The 24370-nt window shown below is 40.2% G+C and overlaps 1 protein-coding gene across 1 annotated transcript; it reads left to right on the plus strand.

Annotated features, from left to right (window-relative positions):
* The first annotated feature begins 360 nt into the window (after positions 1-360).
* On the plus strand, positions 361-22204 carry cnr2 (cannabinoid receptor 2). The gene is made up of 3 exons (XM_072547856.1): positions 361-588; positions 951-1040; positions 20188-22204. The coding sequence occupies exon 3, from the start codon at positions 20337-20339 to the stop codon at positions 21444-21446; it is 1110 nt and encodes a 369-aa protein (XP_072403957.1). The 5' UTR covers positions 361-588; positions 951-1040; positions 20188-20336; the 3' UTR covers positions 21447-22204.
* Positions 22205-24370: the final 2166 nt, after the last annotated feature.

Raw genomic sequence — 24370 nt, forward strand, 5'->3', positions numbered from 1 at the left:
TATTCTCCTTCCAGCTCCTCAGTGACAATATATTTCAGTATTAATTGTTAAAGAAGGATTGCTGTCTGCGAGTTACAAACCCCACACCGCCTCCCGTCCTCCTGACCCCAAGGTACCGTGACTGGCTGATGTGTGAGAGAGGGTCTATGCAACGTTATTAAATCACCATCGGAACGAACGGTGTGCTAAACCTATCGCTGTGATTTCGTGGTCCAGACTTCTCTGGGAGAAAGAGGGACGGTGACGAAAGTGGCGCTTGGATCGTGAGTTTCGATGTGTTGTCAAGGAATTCCTCGCCTCTGCCCTTTATCTGGTAAAGTCAGGAGGAAGCAGGGTGTGGGGCAAAGCCTGTGTCAGTGTGAGAGAGCCCAGTGATCAGGTTGGAACCTGTGACCCTGTGATGAAACACTCGGAGGCGAACAAAAAGGCAGCGTGCAGTGACAGGGGGGGGGGCGGCTTCAGAGACAGCGACGGCACGGGACCGAGGAACCCAACACATTAAAGGAGACCAGGAGCTGAGATCCAGAACATTCGGGGCTAACCAGTCACACCCAAAAACCACTATCTGAGAGAATCGGAAGACTCAAGGTAACGCAAATCCAGGATTAACTCTCCCCTGGAACTGTTCAGGCTTATCACCCGCTGTTAGAAATCAATATTTCGTCTGATAAAAGTTTTAATTTGTCTACCCCTTGATATCTTTAAGGTTTTGTTTTAGCAGATTATTAATAAGGAGTGTTTTGCGCTGACAATGAGGCGGATTTAGTTACTGCGTAGAACCTTGTCTGAAATCTCCTGCCTCTGATTAATTTACAGTAGTCATGCAGATTGAGAGGACGTTACAGTTCCCGATATTAATCCATGTGCTTTGGTAAATCGTTAATCTCCGGGAGAGAGTTTGTGACAATGTTTTAAAAAGTTGAAAAGTTGACTGTCCGTCACTTGTGCAGGAGTCCAGCGGATGGTGAGACGTGAAGAATGCCTGAAGGTCAGAGCTGAGCGCCTGCTTCAATCCCACAGAAGACACTGGAATTCTTCGGGTAAGGAGATTTCATTGCTCTCAGCTCCCTGAAAGGCGCCTTTTTTTTATATCGAGTTGCAATTCTTAAGCCATCCCGGGGCGAGAACAGTTCCCACCGTAGGATTGTCTCAATTCAGAATAATCAGCTGGAGACAGAGAAAGTTATATCAGTTTTTTTTCTCTAATTTCACACGATTTGCCGAATATTCGTTTCTTGGTTTTGGTGAAAGGAGATGGAATTGGTGATTGTGCTGATGCAGCCGGAAGTGGAAAATGATGTAGGTTTGAGAAATGGGAAACTGATAGAATCTCAGCGTGGAATAAGATCATTCGGCCAGTCGTGCCTGTTCTGGCTCTATGAAAGGACTTTGTCCTTTTAGTTCCATATTGTAGCTGCTGGTAGGAACAAACTTGCCGAGAGCAGATTAGCAGCGTATCGAGCGTAGTGCCTCTTGTGAATAATGTAACAGCAGTTTCAACACAGTAACGAAGCTCACTCTATGGCATTGTGCGGGTAAACTCTGTTACAGACAGCGACCCAGGATGGGCACGTTCCATATTGATGCGGTTTGACTGAAATAACAGGGCTGAAAGAAGCTTGGACTGAAATCATTGCAAATTACTGACACATATTAGCTCGATAAAGCTATGCGGAAGACATGCATTATTTCTATGTCTGCAAATCCTTTTATCATATTGTATGTGATAATACTGTAGTGATTGTGAACCAGGTGGACCTCAAAACTTGGATGTTTGTCTGGTCCAATCAGGGAGCCCTGGCTGGCAGGTAGAAGCAGGTGTGCCAGCCATCAGTATCAAGGACGTTCCATGTGTAAGTAAAGGGTGACTTGGTGACAGGATACTGGCATCTGTGGAGTTATTTCTGTGGTGATGAGATTGGGATTAATGATGTAATCATGCAAAGACTCCGGCCAGCTAAAGCCTAACTAGACTTCAAACAGGTACTACAACTGGCTTTATCGTTGGAAAATGCATGAGTTATTGATGCCGAGATACTCTGGTGGAAGTGGACACCCTCACCAAGCTGACTGAGCTTGGGGAACATCACTTGAGCGAAGACAATTGAAGACATATCCTGAACAGAGGGTCAGTCTACAGCAAAACGACAAAACAAAGCCAAGCCTCAGCTAAATGGTTAATGTTTACTTCAGGATCAGGGCTGGCAAGCCATTGCACATGCTGCTGGTATGTGGACTCAAGACAGCAATACAGTCCCACTAGACCTAAATGGAGTAAGAGAATTCATGGGGCAGTATCCAGGATAGTGCATCCCCTGGAAAGTCCAACTACAACTGGATTGGAACAGTTAACCTGCTTACCAACATTCAAATTAGAACCAATCAAAATAAATCGTCATCCAGGTGGATACTGGCATGGTCATCTCAGTGATTGGAGACAAGTCTTTAACAAAATTCACTCTTGACTCCAACCCTTAGCTTGCATAAGACCATGGCCAGATTGAAAAATTGTACCAGGGAACCTTTACAGATTAAGGGTACAACTTCAGTTCAGGTCTCTTACGAGAAGCAGTTGGTTCAGTTACCAAGTAAAAGGCTTGGGTTCAAGCCTGATAGGGCGAAATTGGTTAAGAAAGATTCAGCTCAATTGGATCAACATTTTTCAGTTAGAAAATGGCTGCCTGAATGAAGTCCTGATTAGATTACTTAGTGTGGAAACAGGCCCTTCGGCCCAACAAGTTCACACCGACCCGCCGAAGTGAAACCCACCCAGACCCATTCCCCTACATTTATCCCTGCACCTAACACTAAGGGCAATTTAGCATGGCCAATTCACCTGACCTGCACATTTTTGGACTGTGGGAGGAAACCAGAGCACCTGGAGGAAACCCACACAGACACGGGGAGAAATGCTGAAATACCAGGAGGTTTTTCAGGAAGGTCTAGGGACTATCAAAGGGCCAACGCCACCTTGCATGTTGACCAAGAAACCACTACATGCTCCTGCAAGCCCACTCAGTGCCATTTGCCCTACGGGCAAAAGTAGAGTCAGAAATCAGAAAGTGGAAAGCAAAGCAGTCCAGTTTGCAGAATGGGCGCAATTTTCATGCCAATTGTGAAGCCTGACAGGTCAACTTGTTTTTGTAGGGATTTTAAGCAAACTTTAAACTGCTTTTCACAGCTGAATAAATACCGAATCCCTCGCATAAAAGATATATTTGCAAAGCTGGCAGTGGGATGATCCTTCATGAAGTTGGACATGACCTATGTATACTTGCAATTGTGGTTAAATGAGGATTCCCAGATGTATGCTACAATTAATACCCATAAGGGTTTGCACTATTCTACAACACTGCCATTTGAGGTATCGTCAGCCTGTGTAATTTTTCAGTGGACGAAGAGAAACATTTTACAAGGTCTACCCTAGATCGCCAATTATCTGAGATAACAGGCTAATAACAGGGGAGACCAATAAGGAGCACTTTGAGAACTTGGACGTCATTCTTAGATGTTTCCCGTAGGTGGGCGTATGCTTCAGAATGGAAAAATGGGTGTTCTAGGCAGCCTAAGTCACCTGCTTGGACTACAGAGTCAACAGGGTCAGGTTATATCCATTGGAAGATAAGGTGAGGATGATCAATGTGCCCAGCTCCCATGTCTGTATTGGAGCTTAGGTCTTTCCTTGGGCTGGTGAATTATTATGGAAAGTTCAAACACAACCTGGCCTCCATCCTGGCACTTTTGCATCAACTCTTTAAAAAGCGTCAGCCTTCAAAGTGGTTGCATAGCCAAGCTATAGCTTTCAGGGAAGGGAAGAAACAGCTATCACCCTCTGACCTGTTGGCACACCATGATTCCCAGCATGATCTGGTATTGACATATGATGTCTCCACATACAGCATCGGAGTAGTATTAGCTGAGAGGTGACTCAATGGAGAGGAAAGCCCAATCACGTAGACATCCAGGATTTTGGCTATTGCAGAGCTTAAATATATCCAGATAGACAAAGAGATTTGGCGGTCATAATTTGGAGCCAGAAGATTCCACGGTATCTTTATATACATAAATTGGTAATATTAACAGACCACAAATCCCTGATAGGTTTATTTAAAGAGTCCAAGGCAGTGCCACCCATAGCTTCAGGCTGAATTCAGTGGTGGGGTCTAATACTAAGTGCGTATAATTATAAGTTGGAACACCAAGAGGCCAAGTAGCAAATGCAGATGGCTTAGCCACCTCTCACTGGCTGATACACTGCCAGGGTCCTGCCACTGGAACAATTTGTAATGGTTTCACATTTTCTGGACACACATCCAGTCACAGCTGACAATATCAGACTTTGGATATAGAAAGATCCGGTCCTGACAAACTGAAACAGCTGGTGGTGATGGGGGAGCTAAAGGGCCATCACATCCAGAATTGGAACCTTTTTGAACCCAGTGTGACCAGGTTGTGGTAAAGAATGGCATGTTATAATGGGAAGCAAGAGTGATTGGCCCAAGCAAAGGTCACCACCAGATACTGGCTGAACTCCACTAGGTTCATTGAAGGGTGTCCAAAATGAAGATGTTGACAAGAATCGATATCTGGTGGTCAGGATTGGAAACAGACATGGCTTCATAGGTGGGGCAGTGCCCATTGTGCCAACAAGGACAAAGATTACCGCCAGTAGCTCCCTGACAATTGTGCGAATGCTGATTAAACCCTGGACTCAGTTACATGTCAGTTATGTAGGTCTTTTTGTGGGCTCAGTGTTCTTAGTCATTGTAGATGCCCATTCAAAGTGGCCGGACATGCACAGAGTTCATTTGTCAGACAGTGGAATGGCGATAGAAAAACTGTGTGCATATTTTGCAATACAAAGACTACCAGAAGTGTTGGTCACTGATGACAGACTATTGTTTATCAGCAGGAATTTAAGTATTTCTTAAAGTCTAATGGTATTCATCATAAACGGACAGATCGATAGCATCCATCATTCCATGGTCTGGCAGAAAAGGCAGTCCAACCTTTGAAGGCAGTTTTAACGAAACAGCCTACAGCTTCACTACTTACCAAAATGTTTTGATTCCTATCCGTCATACAACGACATAGCTAGTTTCAGCAAAGTTGCTAATGGAAAGCAGACTCCAGACCAGGTTAAATCTTCCTAGATCTGGGGGGGAAGGGTGAAATGGGATCAGGAACACCAATGCTGGACACAAAACTTTGCTAAGCAGGAGAGATCATTTACCTTAGGGGTCAGTTTGGTCAAGGGAGTATGGGAATGGCCCTGCATTGGTAAGAAGCATGGTCGACATGAGGTCAGGTCTGGTGATATATAAGTTTGGGTAGGTGCAACAGTCCTGACCAAGCATGTGGACCATATGAAAGCTGCAAATTGCAAATGATGCTGCAGCAAAATGTGCCTGGCTCCTTGCCTGCCTTCCCAGTTGTTTCAGAACCCATGTGTTCTCAGTGTCCATCTAGTGTTGAAGATACCTTGGAATCTGAGATGGACATGGTAAGTGTCACCACCTCAACACCTTTTTCCCATTAAGAGGACAATGAATTTTTTCTGAGATGCTCTCGGTGCAGAAGACAAGCTATTGTGCATTACGTACCACCCGTATCAGAGGCAGAGCTGGAGGAACCTGACACAGTGCTGAAATGTCCCAGAAGGAGCCACAAAACAAAGAACCAGCCTACATCCTCAGACCCAGAGGAAGAGGGAGTGTAATGAGGCCAGCCAGGCAGATCTCATAGAATATGAGTTCCCTTATTGGAGCCATTAGACTGATCCAATCAGGGTGCTCGGGCTGAGAAATGTAAACAGGAGTGGCAGAGATTCTAGTTCATTCTGAGAGCTGGCTCCGTGGAAGTTGGATCAGTATGAAGGACTCTCCATCTGTAAATAAAGGGTAATGTGGTGCCAGGATACCGGCCTCTATGGAGTTATTTCATATACACGTGCTAAAGTCTTACTTAAATGTTCCCAAGTGACAACATCATTTTAGAATTGCCGGCAATTTACAACTTCAACATTTCCATGGCAGATGTGTTTCATGAAGATAATGAAAAACTCCTGTTGGTTCACATCCTGGGGATCCCTGCCTGAGTCTTCTTTCATCTTTTGGACAAAATTTGGACGGCTGCTTCAAATCAAAGAAAGTTACTTTGCAACTTCAAAGTTTGAAAGACAAAGCAAAATGGAAATAAAGTTTCAACATTAGGAACACCCCTGCTGTCCTGCTGGAACTTGGCGCTGATTGTGTAAAGAAGAAACCAGAAGACATTGGTGTTCTTTGTTCACCATCTGCAGATGACATCTGATTGATAGTGTGACATGGCACTAGAAAAGGTTCACAGATCCCAATTTAGTTTGAACTGAAAGAAGGAGATGGATTAGTGATGACTTTACCTTTGGAATCTTGTGAAATCAATGACAAGGAGAGCAGAGCCTACGCCATCTACTTGCAACAATCTCTTGTGTTTAATCTATGATTCTGTTCTGGTCTTAATGTGTGCTTGGAAGGTCGGTTCAGATGATGGCGTTGGGAACGTTTGGTCACTATGCCATACCATGACATCTCACAGTTGCAAATGATGGGTCAGGAGATGTGACAGGATTGTTTGTGAAGTGCCTTGAGAGAGAACTCATTTCTACATTAAGTTGCCAGCTTTATTTTATCATTGGTCGGGCCTCCTTCTATTTCTAGCAATATTCCAGTGGTTTGGATGCTAGCTGTGATGTGGGTGAGAGTGGACTTCTATATGATGAGTGCTCCCATTTTGATAATATGTCTGGAATTTGCCATATGTAAGTGAGGTGAGAAAATTAGTCTCCAGAAGGGTACTTAAGATGTGGAAAATGTATTTTTAATGTTCTAATTGTGATCATTTAGTTGACGTTATGGGAGGGCAACAGAAGAGCTCTCTCTGATAGATTTTTAAACTGACAGGTTAGATATTTTACAAGTGGACTTTTCTTTTCCTGGATGTTGCTGAGCCTCTTGAATATTGTTGTAGGTTAACCAATTCAGGTGAATATAGATTATTTTATCACACTGTTGAATGTTATCTTGTCAGAGTGGAGAAATGTTGCAGAAGTGAACCACTTGTTACAGAATGCCCATCCTCTAATCCACCGTGGTCACCATAGCAATTATATAGTTAATCTAATTGAGCTTCTGGTTAATGATGATTCCCAGAATGTTGATGTTGGATGCTCAACAATTGTATGTGCATTGACCATCAAGGGGGTGTGATTATGCTGTCTGTCTTCTTGAAAATAGTCATATTCTGGCATTTTTGAATGTTAATTGCCACTTATCAACCCAAATATCGATCTTTGGCAGATTTTCCTGCATTGCTTCATTATCTGATATCATTATCCGGATTGATTCAAATAGTCAACTACAAATTACCAGATAGTCAACTACAAGATCGAGGGCATGTCGTTGATGAAACAGCTGAAGACAGTTAGTCTTGACGCTCATGAAATGGAATTATTGTTCTCCCACAGCCATACCATCACTCTTTATGTCAGTTGTGTCCCAATGCATGAGTGAGTTTTTTCCTGGAATACTTTGCCCTTTATTAACTAGGTTTTTGGTGCCACGCTTAGTCAAATGTTGCCTTCATGTCAAGGACAGTCAAACACATCCTACTTTTAGAACTCAGATGCTCTGTCTACATCCAGACTAAGGTTCTGCCAGGATCACTCAGTTCTAGATCACTTTACAGTCTAAGTCAAGCATTAGTGAAGAGATCATTGGCTAGAAAGTGTCATTTGACAACAAAATTGCGACTCCACCACTTCATTAACAACTGAGAATGATCTTTTCTGTATCTTGTGGGCAAGCCATACAAGGACAATTTTCCAGATTGTCAAATAAATGATTAGGCTGTGCTGAAACAGTTGCTTAAATGGGTGGCTACTTCCAGTGCAACAAGTTTAAGTACTGCAGCTCGGATGTTGTTGAGGAACATGCAATTACATTATGTAGTGCACACAGCTATTTCCGAATGTTATATGGAGTGAATCAGATTGTCTGTGATATTGTAGACTTTAGGAGAGGACTGAGAAAGATCGTTACTTTGTACTTTTGTTGAATATGATTGCAAACATCTCAGCCTTGTCTTTTGCAGTCACGTGTTGGGCCCCACCATGCTGAAGATTGGAGATGGATATAAATGGGTACTCTTTCATTGTTCATTAGATTTGTATGTGTTGGCCACCAAAAATGATGGAATGTGTCACAATTGTGTGGTTTTATCATAATTCAGTGGTTGTCGGATCAAATAGTTCTGTAGTAATCCGTATTACTAGATATGTGACTTGGGGTTGAGGTTTCACCAGATTAACATGTAATTTCCAGATGCATGTAGTGGTATCCTGGTACACTTTTCTATATGCCTCTTTGAAACGGTGTTGATTCTCTGGCTTAGTTTGGGTAGAAGTGTGAGGGATATGCCAGATATGAGTGTATAGATTGCAGTGATTGACAAATGTGCTCTTGGTAATGACCATGACACCTCATGCATGCCTATTTTTGAGGTACATGAACTATTCTCAATATGTCACACTTCACCTAATGGTAATGTTGAATGATATAATCCTTAATGTGAAGAGTGTTGGACTTCACCATCACCGACCGAGGAAAAAGGATCTCATTGTCCATCCTATCTAACCTTCTGATTATCTTGTACGTTTTTCAATAAATTATGCAAATGCTTTGTAGAATCTCTTGAAAACCTTGCAACAAGCCCACTTTTGTCCATTGGCAGTATAGATTAATTATATTTTGGAACAGTCAAAAGTAGCAACCCCTAGGAATACTGTGGTTCCTGAATGTTATAGTATTCATAGATTGCTGGCTTGCAATGTATAAATTGTTTCCCCACCTCTTACTAATCTGCCCTGCGAGTGAGACAAAACAGACAGAACAATGATGAAAGATGCTGACATTGATGATTGGCATGATTCTGTGAGTCTGATCATTTCAGGTTGTTGCTAGACAAGCCTACTGATTTACATCCACCCTAATCCTCAGTTTTCCAAACTTTGACAACCATCGCCAGATTTTAATGAATTTTACAGTCTGAATTAGTTGGGTACAACTTTGCTTTAACATCTAGTGCTCAGAGATAGTGCGTCTGCACACAGTTTTTATTTCTTTTGCTACTATTTTAATGTAACTGAGAGCCTTGCCAGGACACTTCAGGTGGTAGTTAAGAATTGTTCATATTTATTTGGGACCATTATGTGTATGCCAGGCTCAATAGACATGTCAGGCTTTCTTTCCAAAAAATGAATTAGAATTTTATTACTCTTGCATCAGTCATTACTGTTAATAATTATTATTACCAGATTATTTTTAAACTAAACACAAATTTTCAAATGGCATATGCTTGAGTTTGAACTCACAATCCAGTAACATTGCTATCCATGTTTAAATTAGCCTATTGTCTCTGTCAGCCTGTCTACCAAATTATTTCAGATGTTGATCCTTTGCAATGAAGTAATTCCTTCTGGAATTATACCAAAGTGACAATAATCTTTTAAAACATTGTTCTTTCAATCTGAAACCTCATTCTATACAAGACCATGAATGATAAGAATATATTTGGAAAATGTAACCAGAATTTCTGAATTCTTTGAAGATTTACTGCAGCATACAAATATCAAAGAACGAAAACTATTACAGAATTTTAAACAAGATTTCAATCCAATAAGGTAGGACAACTGATAATTTGTGAAACAACCAACATTTATTAAAGGAAGTAAAATTATATTTAACAAAGTCAGCAGCAATCAGCAATAATCAGCCTTGGTCTCAAGCACTGCTGGAGCACAGGTAATGTTGCCTTTAACTTGTAGAGTTTATTCCCTGACTGTTCAGTAGCTGTGTTCCTTCACTCACTAGTGCTCATTTTCTTCCTGCTTGGGCTCAGACTTAGCAATTCCTTCAACATATTTGATCACGATCTTTTGGAATTGGCTGAGCAGCATTGTTACATAAATCAGGTGTGCAGTTGCAGCCTGTGATGCATTATCACATAGATTCCAAACCAAACAATTCTATACCTTTCAGAAAGTTATATGATATCATGACATGTAATGTTCCAGCATCAAAGTATTTATTGCCTCACCTTCAATCACTTTCCCTGTGTAGTAAAGTCAGTGTGGTCAATCAGTTCTGTGTCTGTAATGTACAAGTGACATTGGTAAGACAGAACCTAGATATTACCTGTAGGTTTGTAATATTGTAGCTTTGTAAATATATAGTGTTGTAGATAAACAACAAGATATCTGACTCAACAGAATGTGGCTATCTTTGGCACATCTTACATGGGCTAATGTAGATAGAAAACCAGAAATGGCATGAAGATAAAGGCACCATGATGTTTGTAAAAATGCTTTTAATAACAGTCATCATTCCTCATCATCCATCCAAGCTCAGAGCTAGAATTACAATTATAATGAAGACTAAATTACTGCAGCCAAAGCTAAAGGTTACAATCTTCTCCTGAAACACAGTAAGTGTTCTGCCTCCCTCTTAAAAAAGCATAAAAGTCTTTTGATCCTTTAATTAAAAAAACAGGAATTTAAAGTGGTTCTGGAAGGACAACTCCAAGATACCACAAGAAGAAAATGCAGCTTTAAAATACTGAAAAATATGTTCTGTATACTAAAGTTCTATACCTGTTTCCAGATATCAATCGACTGCACCAGCAATCGGTGTGAAAATAAGAAAATGCATTCATGATATCATTATTCGTTTTTAACATCAATGCAACTGATGAATAACAACCTGCTAAAACATGCCTGTAATTTCTAAGGAATCAATAGCATAAACTAAAAACTGAAGCCTCCAAAATGCAACAAAGAACAATGCAGCATTCTAGATCCTTCTACTGACATTTTAAAGAGCAAAAAGGCAAGGAAAAAAGCATAACCATTGATTGGCATTTCATTAACAAACTGTTAGAACGTAAGTTATGTCAATCTTTAACTTACAGATCAACAAATAATTGATAAAGGCAGACAGTCAAACCTATTCTGATTTTGGGCACTGAAGGATTAAGAACAATAATGCCTTCTGATATTTTTGATGACACTAATTCTGATTTTAGAAGATCAATTTAAAGTTCAAGTCAACTTCAGGATACCCAGGTTTGAGTTTATATCACACCAACGACAGCTAGGTTAGAAGATCAGCCAATTTGTAGACAAGTGTTGAAGCAAAGGTGTGGAATGTGATCTCACTGAAGCTAATTTAGGTGAAAGGCTCATGAAACTGGACATTACCTCTTTACATTATCAGTTTCTTCCAAAAAGTATTTCTGTACAAACCTAAGGAATATACCATTGATACTTCGCTAAACAAAGAAGTTGAGCTTTTAAGCAGATTGGTAACATCTGCAAGTGTTTGACTGTGGAAGAACTATTGTATCCATTAACAGGTTCAATGGAACATCCAAACCTTACATCAGATTTGACATGTCTTTCCCACCAAGACAATGTCCATCATGTTGTGATATGTGCAACAGATGTTCTAAAATACGTTGAAATGTGTAATAATCCAATTGTCAAGAAAACCCAAAGTGTAACACACTTCCTCACAGCTGCATGTGAAGAAGAACCAAACATGGAACAATGTAAAAGAAGACTTCAAACTTGTATCCAGGGCACACAGCATGATTGCAAAGTCTAAGTGGTACCTACAACACTACAGCTTAAAAACCCCAATTAGCCAGTACGTGCAATAAACTTTAAACATCACATGGATATCATCCAAAAAGGTGAAGCCTCTACCTCCATCCAGATGATAATTCCCAAAAAGAATGGACACCATGCATTCATGCTGAAACTGACCCCTGCAAGTTCAAATATATTGCTGAGCACCGATAGTCAGAGAGATGACGTGCAAGTCAGCATGTCGTTTTAAAATTCTTATTCATTCATGGATATGGGTGCCGCTGGCTAGCCAGCATGTATTGCCCATCCCTAGTTGCTCTTGAGAAGTTGGTGATGAGCTGCCTTTGTGAACCACTGAAGTCCATGTGTTGTAGGTAGACCCACAATGCAAATTGCAATACATATCCAGCAGACTCCAAGGTAGACACCTGAATCTATGGTCGCGCCTACCTTTCCAAGACAATAGACATTAGGTGCAGGAGTAGGCCATTCTGCCCTTCGACCCTGCACCACCATTCAATATGATCATGGCTGATCATCCTTAATCAGTATCCTGTTCCTGCCTTATCTCCATAACCCTTGATTCCATTATCCTTGAGAGCTCTATCCAACTCTTTCTTAAATGAATCCAGAGACTGGACCTCCACTGCCCTCTGGGGCAGAGCATTCCACACAGCTACCACTGTCTGGGTGAAGAAGTTTCTCCTCATCTCTGTCCTAAATGGTCTACCCTGTATTTTTAAGCTGTGTCCTCTGGTTCGGCACTCACCCATCAGCGGAAACATGTTTCCTGCCTCCAGAGTGTCCAATCCTTTAATAATCTTATATGTCTCAATCAGATCCTCTCTCAGTCTTCTAAACTTGAGGGTATACAAGCCCAGTCGCTCCAGTCTTTCAGCATAAGGTAGTCTTGCCATTCCAGGAATTGACCTCGTGAACCTACGCTGCACTCCCTCAATAGCCAGAATGTCTTTCCTCAAATTTGGAGACCAGAACTGCACACAATACTCCAGGTGTGTCTCACCAGGGCCCTGTACAGCTGCAGAACCTCTTTGCTTCTATACTCAATCCTTCTTGTTATGAAGGCCAGCATGCTATTAGCCTTCTTCACTACCTGCTGTATCTGCATGCTTACCTTCATTGACTAGTGCACAAGAACACCCAGATCTCTTTGTACTGTCCCTTTACCTAAATTGATTCCATTTAGGTAGTAATCTGCCTTCCTGTTCTTGTCACCAAAGTGGATAACCATACATTTATCCACATTAAACTGCATCTGCCATGCATCTGACCACTCACCTAACCTATTCAGATCACCCTGTAATCTCCTAACATCCTCCTCACATTTCATCCTGCCACCCAGCTTAGTATCATCAGCAAATTTGCTAATGTTATTACTAATACCATCTTCTATATCATTAAAATAAATTGTAAAAAGTTGTCATCCTAGCACTGATCCCTGTGGTACCCCACTGGTCACTGCCTGCCATTCCAAAATGGAGCCGTTTATCACTACTCTTTGTTTCCTGTCAGCCAACCAACTTTCAATCCAAGTTAGTACTTTGCCCCCAATACCATGTGCCTTAATTTTGCTCACAAACCTCCTATGTGGGACTTTATCAAAAGCTTTCTGAAAGTCTAGGTACACGACATCTACTGGATCTCCCTCGTCCATCTTCAGAGTTACATCCTCAAAAAATTCCAGAAGATTAGTCAAGCATGATTTCCCCTTCATAAATCCATGCTGACTCTGACCTATCCTGTTACTACTATCCAGATGTGTCGTAATTTCATCCTTTATAATAGACTCCAGCCTCTTTCCCACCACTGAGGTCAGACTAACTGGTCTATAATTTCCTGCTTTCTCTCTCCCACCTTTCTTAAAAAGTGGTACAACATTAGCCACCCTCCAATCCGCAGGAACTGATCCCAAATCTATCGAACTCTGGAAAATAATCACCAACACATCCATGATTTCTCGAGCCACCTCCTTCAGTACCCTGGGATGTAGACCATCAGGCCCCGGGGACTTCTCAACCTTCAGACCTAACAGTCTCTCCAACACCAATTCCTGGCAAATATAAATTCCCTTAAGTTCAGGTCCTTCAGCCACTGTTACCTCAGGGAGATTGCTTGTGTCTTCCCCAGTGAACACAAATCTGAAGTACCAATTCAATTCTTCTGCCATTTCTTTGTTCCCTGTAATATATTCCCCTGTTTCTGTTTTCAAGGGCCCAATTTTAGTCTTAACCATTTGTTGCCTTTCACATACCTAAAAAAGCTTTTACTATCCTCCCTTATATTTTTGGCCAGTTTACCTTAGTACCTCATTTATTTCTCTGCTTATTTCCTGCTTAGCAATCCTCTGTTGTTCTTTAAAAGCTTCCCAGTCCTCTGTTTTCCCACTTATCTTTTCTATGTTATACTTTTTCTCTTTTAACTTTATACGTTTCTTAATTTCCCTTGTCCGCCACGGCCACCCATGCCTCCTCCTAGGATCTTTCTTCCTTTTTGGAATGAACTGATCCTGCATCTTCTGCATTATACACAGAAATATCTGCCATTGTTGCTCCACTGTCATCCCTGCTAAGGTATTGCACCATTGAACTTTGGCCAGCTCCTCCCTCATAGCTCCATAGTTCCCTTTATTCAACAGAAATATTGTCACTTCCAATTGTACCCTCTCCCTCTCAAATTGCAGATTGAAGCTTATTGTGTTATGGTCACTACTTCCCAATGGCTCCTTCACTTCGAGGTCCCTGATCAATTCTGGTTCGTTGCACAATACCAGATCCAGAATTGCCTTCTCCCTGGAAGGCTCCAGCACCAGCTGTTCTAAGAATCCATTTCGGAGGCACTCCACAAAGTCTCTTTCTTGAGGTCTAATACCATCCTGATTCTCCCAGTCTACCTGCATGTTGAAATCCCCCCATAACAACTGTAGTAACATCTTTGCGACAGGCCAATTTCAGCTCCTGATTCCAACTTACATCCGACATCCAGACTACTGTTTGGGGGCCTGTAGATAACTCCCACGAGGGTCTTTTTACCCTTAGAATTTCTCAGCTCTATCCATACTGACTCTACATCCCCTGATTCTAGGTCACCCCGCGCAAGGGATTCAGTATCATCCCTTACCTAAATGGCCACCTCACTCTCTCTGCCCGTCAGTCTGTCCTTACGATAGCACGAGTAACCTTGAATATTCATTTCCCAGGCCCTGTCCACTTGAAGCCACGTCTCAGTTATCCCCACAATATCAGATCTGCCAATTTCCAGAAGAGCCTCAAGCTCATCCATCTTACTTCTAATGATTCGTGCATTCATGTATAGTACAAGCTAGGTGCTTGTATGACATAGGCAACACAGTATACACATTGGTAATGCAATTCTCTAATGTTTGAGTCAGCTTGCCCAGTGTCTTGAACAAACTCTTTGCTGCTCCTGTGTTCACTTGTCCATTTCTGTGAAGTTGTTATTTGCTGACTCTGTGGTGCTTTGACCTGCCTGGGCTGAGCAGGAGTCTGGTCTCCAGCAGTCTTTCAACTGCAGTGACCTGGGCAATTCTTCTTCAAACAATTGCAGGGATATGGCAGTGATATACTCACCAGCATGCATTCCCAACTCTAATCTAGCTAAGTATCCACTGAGGTGTCAGTATCTGAGCTATTGTGGGGTGCCAGAGGCAGCCTTGCAGGGATTTGTTGCTTTTTACCCAAGAGTTAGGACGACACAGATTTCACCAGAGCCTATACAAGACAAAAGATTGTGTAGCAAAAAAAGGGGTAGAATTTAAGGTATGTTAAGTGTATATCCACAGTGGTGGTAATGGGAGAGCAGCACAACAATAAACAGTGATTCTTGTTCAGTGGGACATGGAGATTTCAGCATTCCCACAGAAATAGCCTCTGGTCCTCTTCAACTAGGGCAAGGATCCTCTCGTCATAAGTGGTGAGGAGACAAATGTCAGATACCCCACCACCTGTCTTGGCTCTCTCTGCCATATTGTGGCCTATTTTCTGCTGGAATGAAACAAAGGGAAGGATTGAATGAGATGAAAGTGACTGACAGAGCAGTTGAGCTGGTGCAGGTTGGGGTAAGGTGGTGAGATGCCCTGAAAGAGTGGGTAGAAAGTGCAGAAATCATGCAGGGTTAGTAGTCTGAAGCATTGGATTGTTATTAATATGTGAGGGAAGATGTTGTAAGCAGTAGTGACGGCACTAAACCATAAGGCTTGGTGGAAGGTTGGTGCAGTAGCAGAAGCAGAGTGTGAGGTAGCAGTGGGAAGATGGTGGCACTTACCCTTATGGAGTGCAGAGCATCATTGACTTTCTTGTGGCACTGCTGTACATTCCTCCAAGACTGTGGAAACAACAGTGACCCGAGTGGAAACCTGAAACCAGATGGTGAGGTCTGCTGGCATGGTCTCCCCAATTCTGTCCACCAGGACCTCCAGCTACCTGTTGGCAAAGCAGGGTGCCAAATTTCCTCTGCTCTCCATGTCCAGGACAATGGTTGAGAAGAAGGAATCATGCAAAGCAGCTTAGGACTGACAGTGTTGACCTGGTGCAATACTGCACTTTAAATATGGTACCAGCAGCACTGTGAATCCCAGCCGATCCTGTCTGTCATGAGCATGTCTGTTTAACTCTCTGTGGTATACGTTACATGTGCTAATGTAGACAGAAAACCAGAAATGGCATCAGTGCAGATATGCCCTATTCCAGTTACCATTTGATTAGAATGTTTAAATTAACTATATTTTTGTAGTATTTTGGTGAGACAGCTCTCATTTAGAATTGACTATTATGCTAACAAAACTCACACAAGATGCATGTTTATATGGGTCAGAGGTCAGAGATCCATGTCCAGAATATAATATTTCATAATTTGAGAAGTCACCAAAAAGTTTGCTTCCTGTCCTTTTAGACCACAATGCTTAGATCTTTATCACCTCTGTCTGCCATTGTTTATGAATAAATATATTCAGCTATCCTCATTATCTCTTCTTCGGCCAAGGTAGAATTGGTAACTTATGAAGTATTGAATCCAGATTGACATTCTTAACCTTTAATTACATATTTTCCAAACTGGAATTATCTCAATTGAAGCAAATAATTTGAGTTATATATGTAAATAAAAGATACATAAAATGATAAATATTGAGCCAGATGTAGACCAGACCAGGTAAGGACAGTCTGTTTCCTTCACTAAAGGACATTGTGAAACTGATGAGCTTTTACAACAATTGATGATAACTTCAAGGTCAGTATCTCTATGATTAGCTTTCAGTTCCAGATGTGTTAATTAATTGAGTTTAACATCCACTAGGTACTATCAGTTGGATTTTAACTCTAAGCCCTGGAACATTAGCCTAGGTCTTGGGATTACAAGCCCAGTGACAATAGCACTATGCCACCATCTCCTCTACACAGGTAGTGCCATAGAAAAGGGATATTGTTTCTCTGTGACTAATAGAGATAAAGGTTTTGCATGTTATGGTCAGAAGTCCAAATGGAGGCAGCAAAGATGTTACTAATCTGAAACCTTGGAAGCATACTTGTAACATGCCATGTAATTCATTCACTGCTTTAATTAAGTTTTGTAATTTATTAATACAACTGATTATCTTGTCTTTCCTCGATGAAAATGTTGTCTCACCTTTGAGTTGTCTTCCATCATACAGAGCATGAAAACTGAATTCTGAATGAACAAGTAAATTATCAATCAAACATTACAATTATGGTTTCTATAGTTTGGGACTCCCTTTTAATATCGGCGACTTCATGGACAAAAGTGATTTTTAATGCAGGCAAATGCTAACCTTAAAATAGCTGTTGTGATCACCTGACCACAGATTGCAGCAAGTCTAGGGAACCCATATGGAATATACTAAACTGGCTGTTCTGAAATTAGCATTTCAATCAAAACCAGTGAAACTAGACAACCAAGTCAGTGTCAAGAATTTGCATGCATAATTCACACTAGCATGGTAAATTCACATATTGGGAGACTAAAAATTAGCAGTGGAGTATTCAGTTTGGAAAGATAATAGAGTTAGACTTGGAAATATACAAATGAACTATATTTCAGTAGTTTACTTGACAGAACAGGGAGAAATAATTTTGCAACCTTCTAATTTAATACATTGGCAGGATCTTAACACCTCTGGATCTATTCTGCTTATGGATATAAAAGTGCATCCTAACTATTTTGGTGTCAGCTGATTGCACAGTGTTGTCATCTTTTAGATTACAATGATTAAGAATGTCCGATGTTTGCCATTCATTAAGTACAATGGAGGTGTCCCAATATAGAGCCCCAATCAGAGGCACTGAAGACTGGCAGCCCTTAATGGGAGAATTCAACACTTGCTGAAATACCCACGAACCTGTGAGGGCATCTCTGCAAGTTTAAACATTAAGATTACCTGCAGTAATCAGGCCATCATTGTGGGGAGTTAATCCCTCAGAGGACTGCCTTGGTTGTAGCTTTAGTCTTTTGATCTTTTTTGTGGTGGAGGCTTGGAGGGGAGGTGCCCTTGGCCCCCTTCAGCCTGCTGCTGGTCACTGCCTTCAAGAATTGATTAGTCTTCAGTGTCAGCAAGGAGCCTGTCCAGTGCCAGGAAAAGTTTGGCTGCATTCTGCCTCAGTCATGGCATTAGCCCCTAAATGGTCTAATTTGCTTACGCTACTACTAATTTGGTAACTGGTGCCACATTGACTAATCCTTAGGAAAGATCACTGAAAGACAAGAAAGTGCCAACTTATGTGTCATTTTCAAATCTTACTCTCAATCCTGTCTACAAATCAACCTGCATGTTATGACCATTATTTTTCAGCTCTTTAACACACTTTCCTTTTTCCTTATTATTCATTCTAATTTCAACTGAAGACTTGAGCACTGTTTCTTGGTTTACTCAAATTATTTAATTAAATCAAGCAAATAGAAAATATAGTCAGTTCTTCTGTAATGCAACGGTTGCGTTTTTTGCAACCCTGCTTTATAGAAAAATCATGCTTTAGAAATAGCACTTAAAGTGTTGGCGGTGTAATCACATTCATACTTTACAAATAGCGCCCCCATTCATCAATTGCATTACAGCAAATTCATGTTGAGGAAACACGCATTACAGTAGAATAGCCTGTATCAGAATTATAATTTGTCTCAAAAAATAGCTTATTATGTGTAAACCTTTAAACGTTGCTGTGTTTCCCTTGTTCAAGGCACTTGCGTGAAAGTTTCCCATGAAAGTATTCAGAGAAAACTAATGTTGTTGTGCCCCATTAGGAATGTCCATAACACTGAGCCATAAAGCCTGAATTTAAGTCCCTCCTGTTCCAGAGGTACGTAATGCCATGTCTGGACACTGATTCAAAAATGTCCACAAAGGAAACTGTTTGGGAATAAGAGGTTTAAAAAAAATCCACAATGAGGTTGATCAATAATTGATAAGACCCGAAATATAGTTTTAATTTATTTGAATCACATTTCATCGAATAGATTTATTTTCAATTTAGAAATAATTTCCATCTCTGACGATTCAACATTCAGTTCTCTTGTTGCATTACATAGCGCCACCTAAGGAAGCAACTAAAAAACCTTAGTTCTTGTGAGGTTTTAGTTTATTACCAAAGTAAAAGTTTTGCTCAGATGTTATTCCCATTCTCAGTAATGTTACTATATAGCCTTAAACAGTCTGATTCTTTTAGTGGACAACATCTGAAAATATCAATTAACACAATTCTGAAGCAATATATCTGAATCAACAATTTTACTTATTAAATTTGTTCCTACTTCTTTGTAGTTGTAAGTACGCTGGTAAATAGTTGTAAGTTGGAATTTATGCGGAGGATAGAACATCAGATAGAAACACAAAAGAGGCTGAAGGCTGTGCACAGGAATTGGGATTTGCAGAACCAAGTGTTACTGCAACAAGACAGCTTGCCAAACTTGCCAAAAAACATTTTATAAGTTATTCTTATAAAAATAAATAACTTTTTTAGGAATTCTCTGCCTGCCTTCCTTACCCTTTCTTAATGTTAATTTGTTTTGTTCCCCTTTGAATAAAGAACCATATTGAAATTATGAGATGATATATTAATGAAAGTTTCAGATGTAATATTATTGTTCATTAACTTCAAAAAAAGACAAACACAATACAGTACATGAATTATTGTAAAAATGGCAAAAGGTGTTGCTACCAAGATGTATTAAGATTTCACAACATACATCCTTGTGACATTTATACTTTTCCTAAAAGCTATTTAAAAACTGCATCGGAATGCCATGAAATAGTCAGTGAACCTAAATGTCAACGATTTCTTAGAAATATTTCAAGTTTCTAGGACTAAAATGATCATTCATTCATTTTGCTAAATCTTAGATATCAAAACAGTAATAGAAAAGATTCTACTCCCTCAATGTGTATTTTTAATCATTACAAAAATAAGATATTATAAAAATTGTCAATTATCAGTCAAAATATTATCTTTCTCTTTCAGGTACAAAGTCGGAATTCACTGAACAGAGTAAGGAACTTCAAAAATTCAGCTTTTACATTCATCGTGAATGATTCTTAACCATATCAATTACCATAAGAAATAAAGAAGATCTTTGAGAATTAACACTTTAAAGATATTCTGCTTCAAAAATGAATGAGAGTGATGCAACTACAATTTCAACTACTTCTTTTAATGCAACGCTTGAAAAGGAATGTGAACAAAATTTCATGGATATGGAATGCTTCATGATTCTGACAGAAGAACAAAGAAAGGTTATTGCTGCATTATGTTTGACAGTGGGGCCTTTTACTATTATAGAGAACATTTTAGTTTTATGTGTCATATTCTTTACTCCACAACTTCGAAATCGACCTTCTTATTTGTTTATAACTAGCCTTGCATCTGCTGACCTCTGTGCAAGCATTATTTTTGTGTACAGTTTTGTCGACTTCCATGTTTTCAAACACAAGGATGAAAATTATGTTTTCTTATTTAAGCTTGGATGTGTCATTGCATCTTTCTCAGCTTCTGTGGGCAGTTTGCTGCTCACTGCCATTGACAGGTACATATGCATTCATAAGCCGTCGGAATACAGGACAATTTTAACGAGACGAAAAGCAGTGACCTTTCTTCTATTCATGTGGCCAGTTGCTGTTTTTATTGCTTTTCTTCCTTTGATGGGATGGAATTGCATTAAGTTACGATGTCAATGCTCTGAGCTATTTCCTCTTGTAGATGAAAGCTATTTAGCTTGCTGGACTATGTTTATAACTTTCCTATTAGTATTAATAATTTATGCCTATATACATATTCTGTGGAAAGCCCACGTTCATTCAATCTACATGGAGAAACAGAAAGAGGGAAGGAAAGGACAAGTAAAAGTGGGCCACACACGTATGGACATTAAACTTGCCAAAACATTGGGTCTCATATTAATAGTGCTGATTGCTTGTTGGTCTCCAGTATTGTCTCTGATGATATATGATGTATTTGCCAAGGTAAACAAAGGAACCAAAAAGGTATTTGCTTTTTGTAGTATGCTTTGTTTGTTAAATTCTACAGTAAATCCCATCATTTATGCCCTAAGAAGTAAAGACATGCGAACTGTATTGTTAAATATCTTATTGAGGCACAAAAGGCAGCTACCATCTCTGGAAGGCAGCACAGAATCAGATGGACATTTTAAAAACAACAATACAATTGTGACCATCTCTTCAGTTGAGCAATACAATCTTGACAATTCAAAGAATGATCTCTGAATGAATCAAATCATTCTTCACCTGAATGCTAAACATTCAGGCTAAGACAATTCCATTGAGGCCGGTATGCCGTTACCAAGTCCCCTTCAATTACACGTGCATCGTACTTGACACTGGTCCAGCTTCCTCAGAGTGAACAGAATCTCTGACACTCCTGTTTATATCTGTTAGCAAGAACTCCCTGATTGGACCAGGTTACCAGCCCTAATAGGGAATTCATATTCTATGAGGTCCACCTGGCTGACCTTGTAGTAATCACTGCACAGGCCAAATTATGCACATCAAAAGAGCTGTGCAGCTAATGTTATTGATTGTGAACATTGTTACTGTGGATTTGTTTTAAAGAAATGCTATCTTAGGCACAGCTTGGTCCCATTGCACCGAGCAATGGCACTTCTATCTGCAGACAAATAGGATCGTTTCAATTTCAAAACTATTTAGAGAATTCAAACATCATGCTTGTGAGCTTTTCATGGAAAAGATTCATGCTCATAACTTCAGGGTCAAATTAATTAACAGTTTGAAAGTGAACATTGCATTAATTGCCAATGAGTGATCAAAATATATGCCCATGTTTCATAAATTTTACTGTGGATCTTTAATGTATAGCACAATGACAACAGACTGATGCCTTTCTGTAAATTTGCAATAGCAAGAAACTTGCAGAATTTAACAAAAGAGAATATGATAAAGAGTAATATTTGTTATTTGGATCATTGTTCTCAAATGAAAAATTACTATCTGATTGCAATTGATGATTTCACACCATATTGAAGCATGAATGCAATTTTCTCTTCAGTTTTTGTTATATATTACTTATAATGTTATGAAAAAGAATTTTAATTGTGTTTTTTGTAAATACCGGAAGCATTTTTCTTTGTTCTTCTGACTGATGAAAGAAAATGATATTTATATTTCACAACTTAGTTAAAAAGTTTCTTGTTTCATCCTATAGATCACTGTGTATACCAGTTCAATTGAGTAGTTCAGTCTGTCAGTGACAACATCATTGTGATAGAATTTCTAGGTTCCACTGCAGGTGGCCAGATAATATGTACATTTGCTAGACCAAGTCATAACTGACCATTAATGATCTGCTATCTTTTATTTTCAATTCATATTGAAGCTAGTGATAAGAATTAGCGTTACTTCCTCATTATTGATAATCTGCATGCAATATTGAAGGAAACAATGAAATAAAATGCAACAATTACGTCAATGTAAATTGTTTACCTATTCCACATTTGCATACAACCAGGAAAATATATACTAATGGGGTTTAAGTGAATTAGCTCATGTATTTCAGGGGGTGAGTGTGATATTTTGTTCAGATGGCAATTATAGAGTCACAGAGTTATACAGCATGGAAACAGACACTTCAGTCCAACTAGTCCATGCCAATCAGATATCCTAAACTGAATTAGTCCCATTTGTCAGCATTTGGCCTATATCCCTCTAAATCCTTCCCATTTATGTACCCAATTATGTACCCAACCAAATTCCTTCTGCCTCCAACACTTCCTCTGGCAGCTTGTTCCATACACATACCACTCTCATCCCTTATGAATCTTACTGCGCTAACCTTATATATATATACCCTCTATTTTTGAACTCCCCTACGCTAGGAAAGAGACCTTGGCTATTCACCCTATTTATGCCCCCCATGATTTTATAAACCCCTATATCACCCCTCAACCTCCGATGCTCCAGGGAAAAAAATCCCAGCTATTCAGCCTCTCCCTATAGCTCAAGCCCTCCAATCCCCGTAACATCCTTGCAAATATTTTCTGAACCCTTTCGAGTTTAATAATATCCTTCTTATAGCAGTGGGACCAGAATTTAATGCTGTATTATAAAAGTAGCCTCACCAATGTCCTATACAGCAGTAACATGACATCCCAACTCCTATACTCAATGCACTGACCAATAAAGGCAAGTGCGCCACATGTCTTCTCCACCACCCTGTCTATTTGCAACTTCGCTTTCAAGGAACTATGTACTTGCATGCCTAGGTCCCTTTGTTCAGTAACACTCCCCAGGACCCTACAGTCCTTCCCTTGTTTGCCTTACAAATATAGTATGCCTCACATTTATCTAAATTAAATTCCATCTGCCACTCCTTGGCCCACTGGCCCATCTAATCAAGGTTGTGTTGTACTCTCGAGATAACCTTCTTGACTGTACGCAATACTGACTATAATTGTATCTTCGGCAAACTTACTAACCATACCTCCTCTATTCACATCCAGATCATTTACATAAATAACAAAAAGCAGTGGACCCAGTATACTGATCCTTGCAGCACACCGCTGGTCACAGGCCTCTAGTCTGAAAAACAACCCTCTACCATCCCTTCTGACACCTATCTTCAAGCCAATTTTGTATCCAATCGGCTAGCTCCTACGGGATTCCATGTGATCTAATCTTGCTAACAGTCTACCATATGGAACCTTGTTGAAAGCCTTGCTGAAGTCCATGCAGACAATGTCTACCACTTGCCTTCATTAATCATCTTTGTCACCTCTTCAAAAACCTAATATGTTAGTGAGGTTTGATTTCCCAAGCACAAAGCCATACTGACTATCCCTAATCAGTCCTTGCCTTTCCAAATGCACGTAAATCCTGTCTCTCAGAATCCCCTCTAACAATTTACGCACCACTGATGTCAGGCTCACCAGTCTATAGCTCCCTGGCCTTCCCTTACTACGTTCCTTAAATAATGGCAGCATGTTAGCCACCATCCAGTCTTCTGGAAACCTCACCCATGGCTATTGATACAAATATCTCAGCAAGGGGCAAAGCAATCTTTTCCCTAGCTTCCCACAAAAGTCTGGGATAGTCCAAATCAGGTTTCAGGGATTTATGTACCTTTATGCATTTTAAGACTTCCAGCGCTTCCTCTTCTGGAATATGGACAATTTCAA

This window comes from Chiloscyllium punctatum, chromosome 27, assembly GCF_047496795.1.
Source record: "Chiloscyllium punctatum isolate Juve2018m chromosome 27, sChiPun1.3, whole genome shotgun sequence".
In the NCBI taxonomy this organism is placed as follows: domain Eukaryota; kingdom Metazoa; phylum Chordata; class Chondrichthyes; order Orectolobiformes; family Hemiscylliidae; genus Chiloscyllium; species Chiloscyllium punctatum.

Coding starts and splice junctions, on each gene's coding strand:
- cnr2 (XM_072547856.1), top strand. CDS start 20,337: ATGAATGAGAGTGATGCAACTACAATTTCAACTACTTCTTTTAATGCA.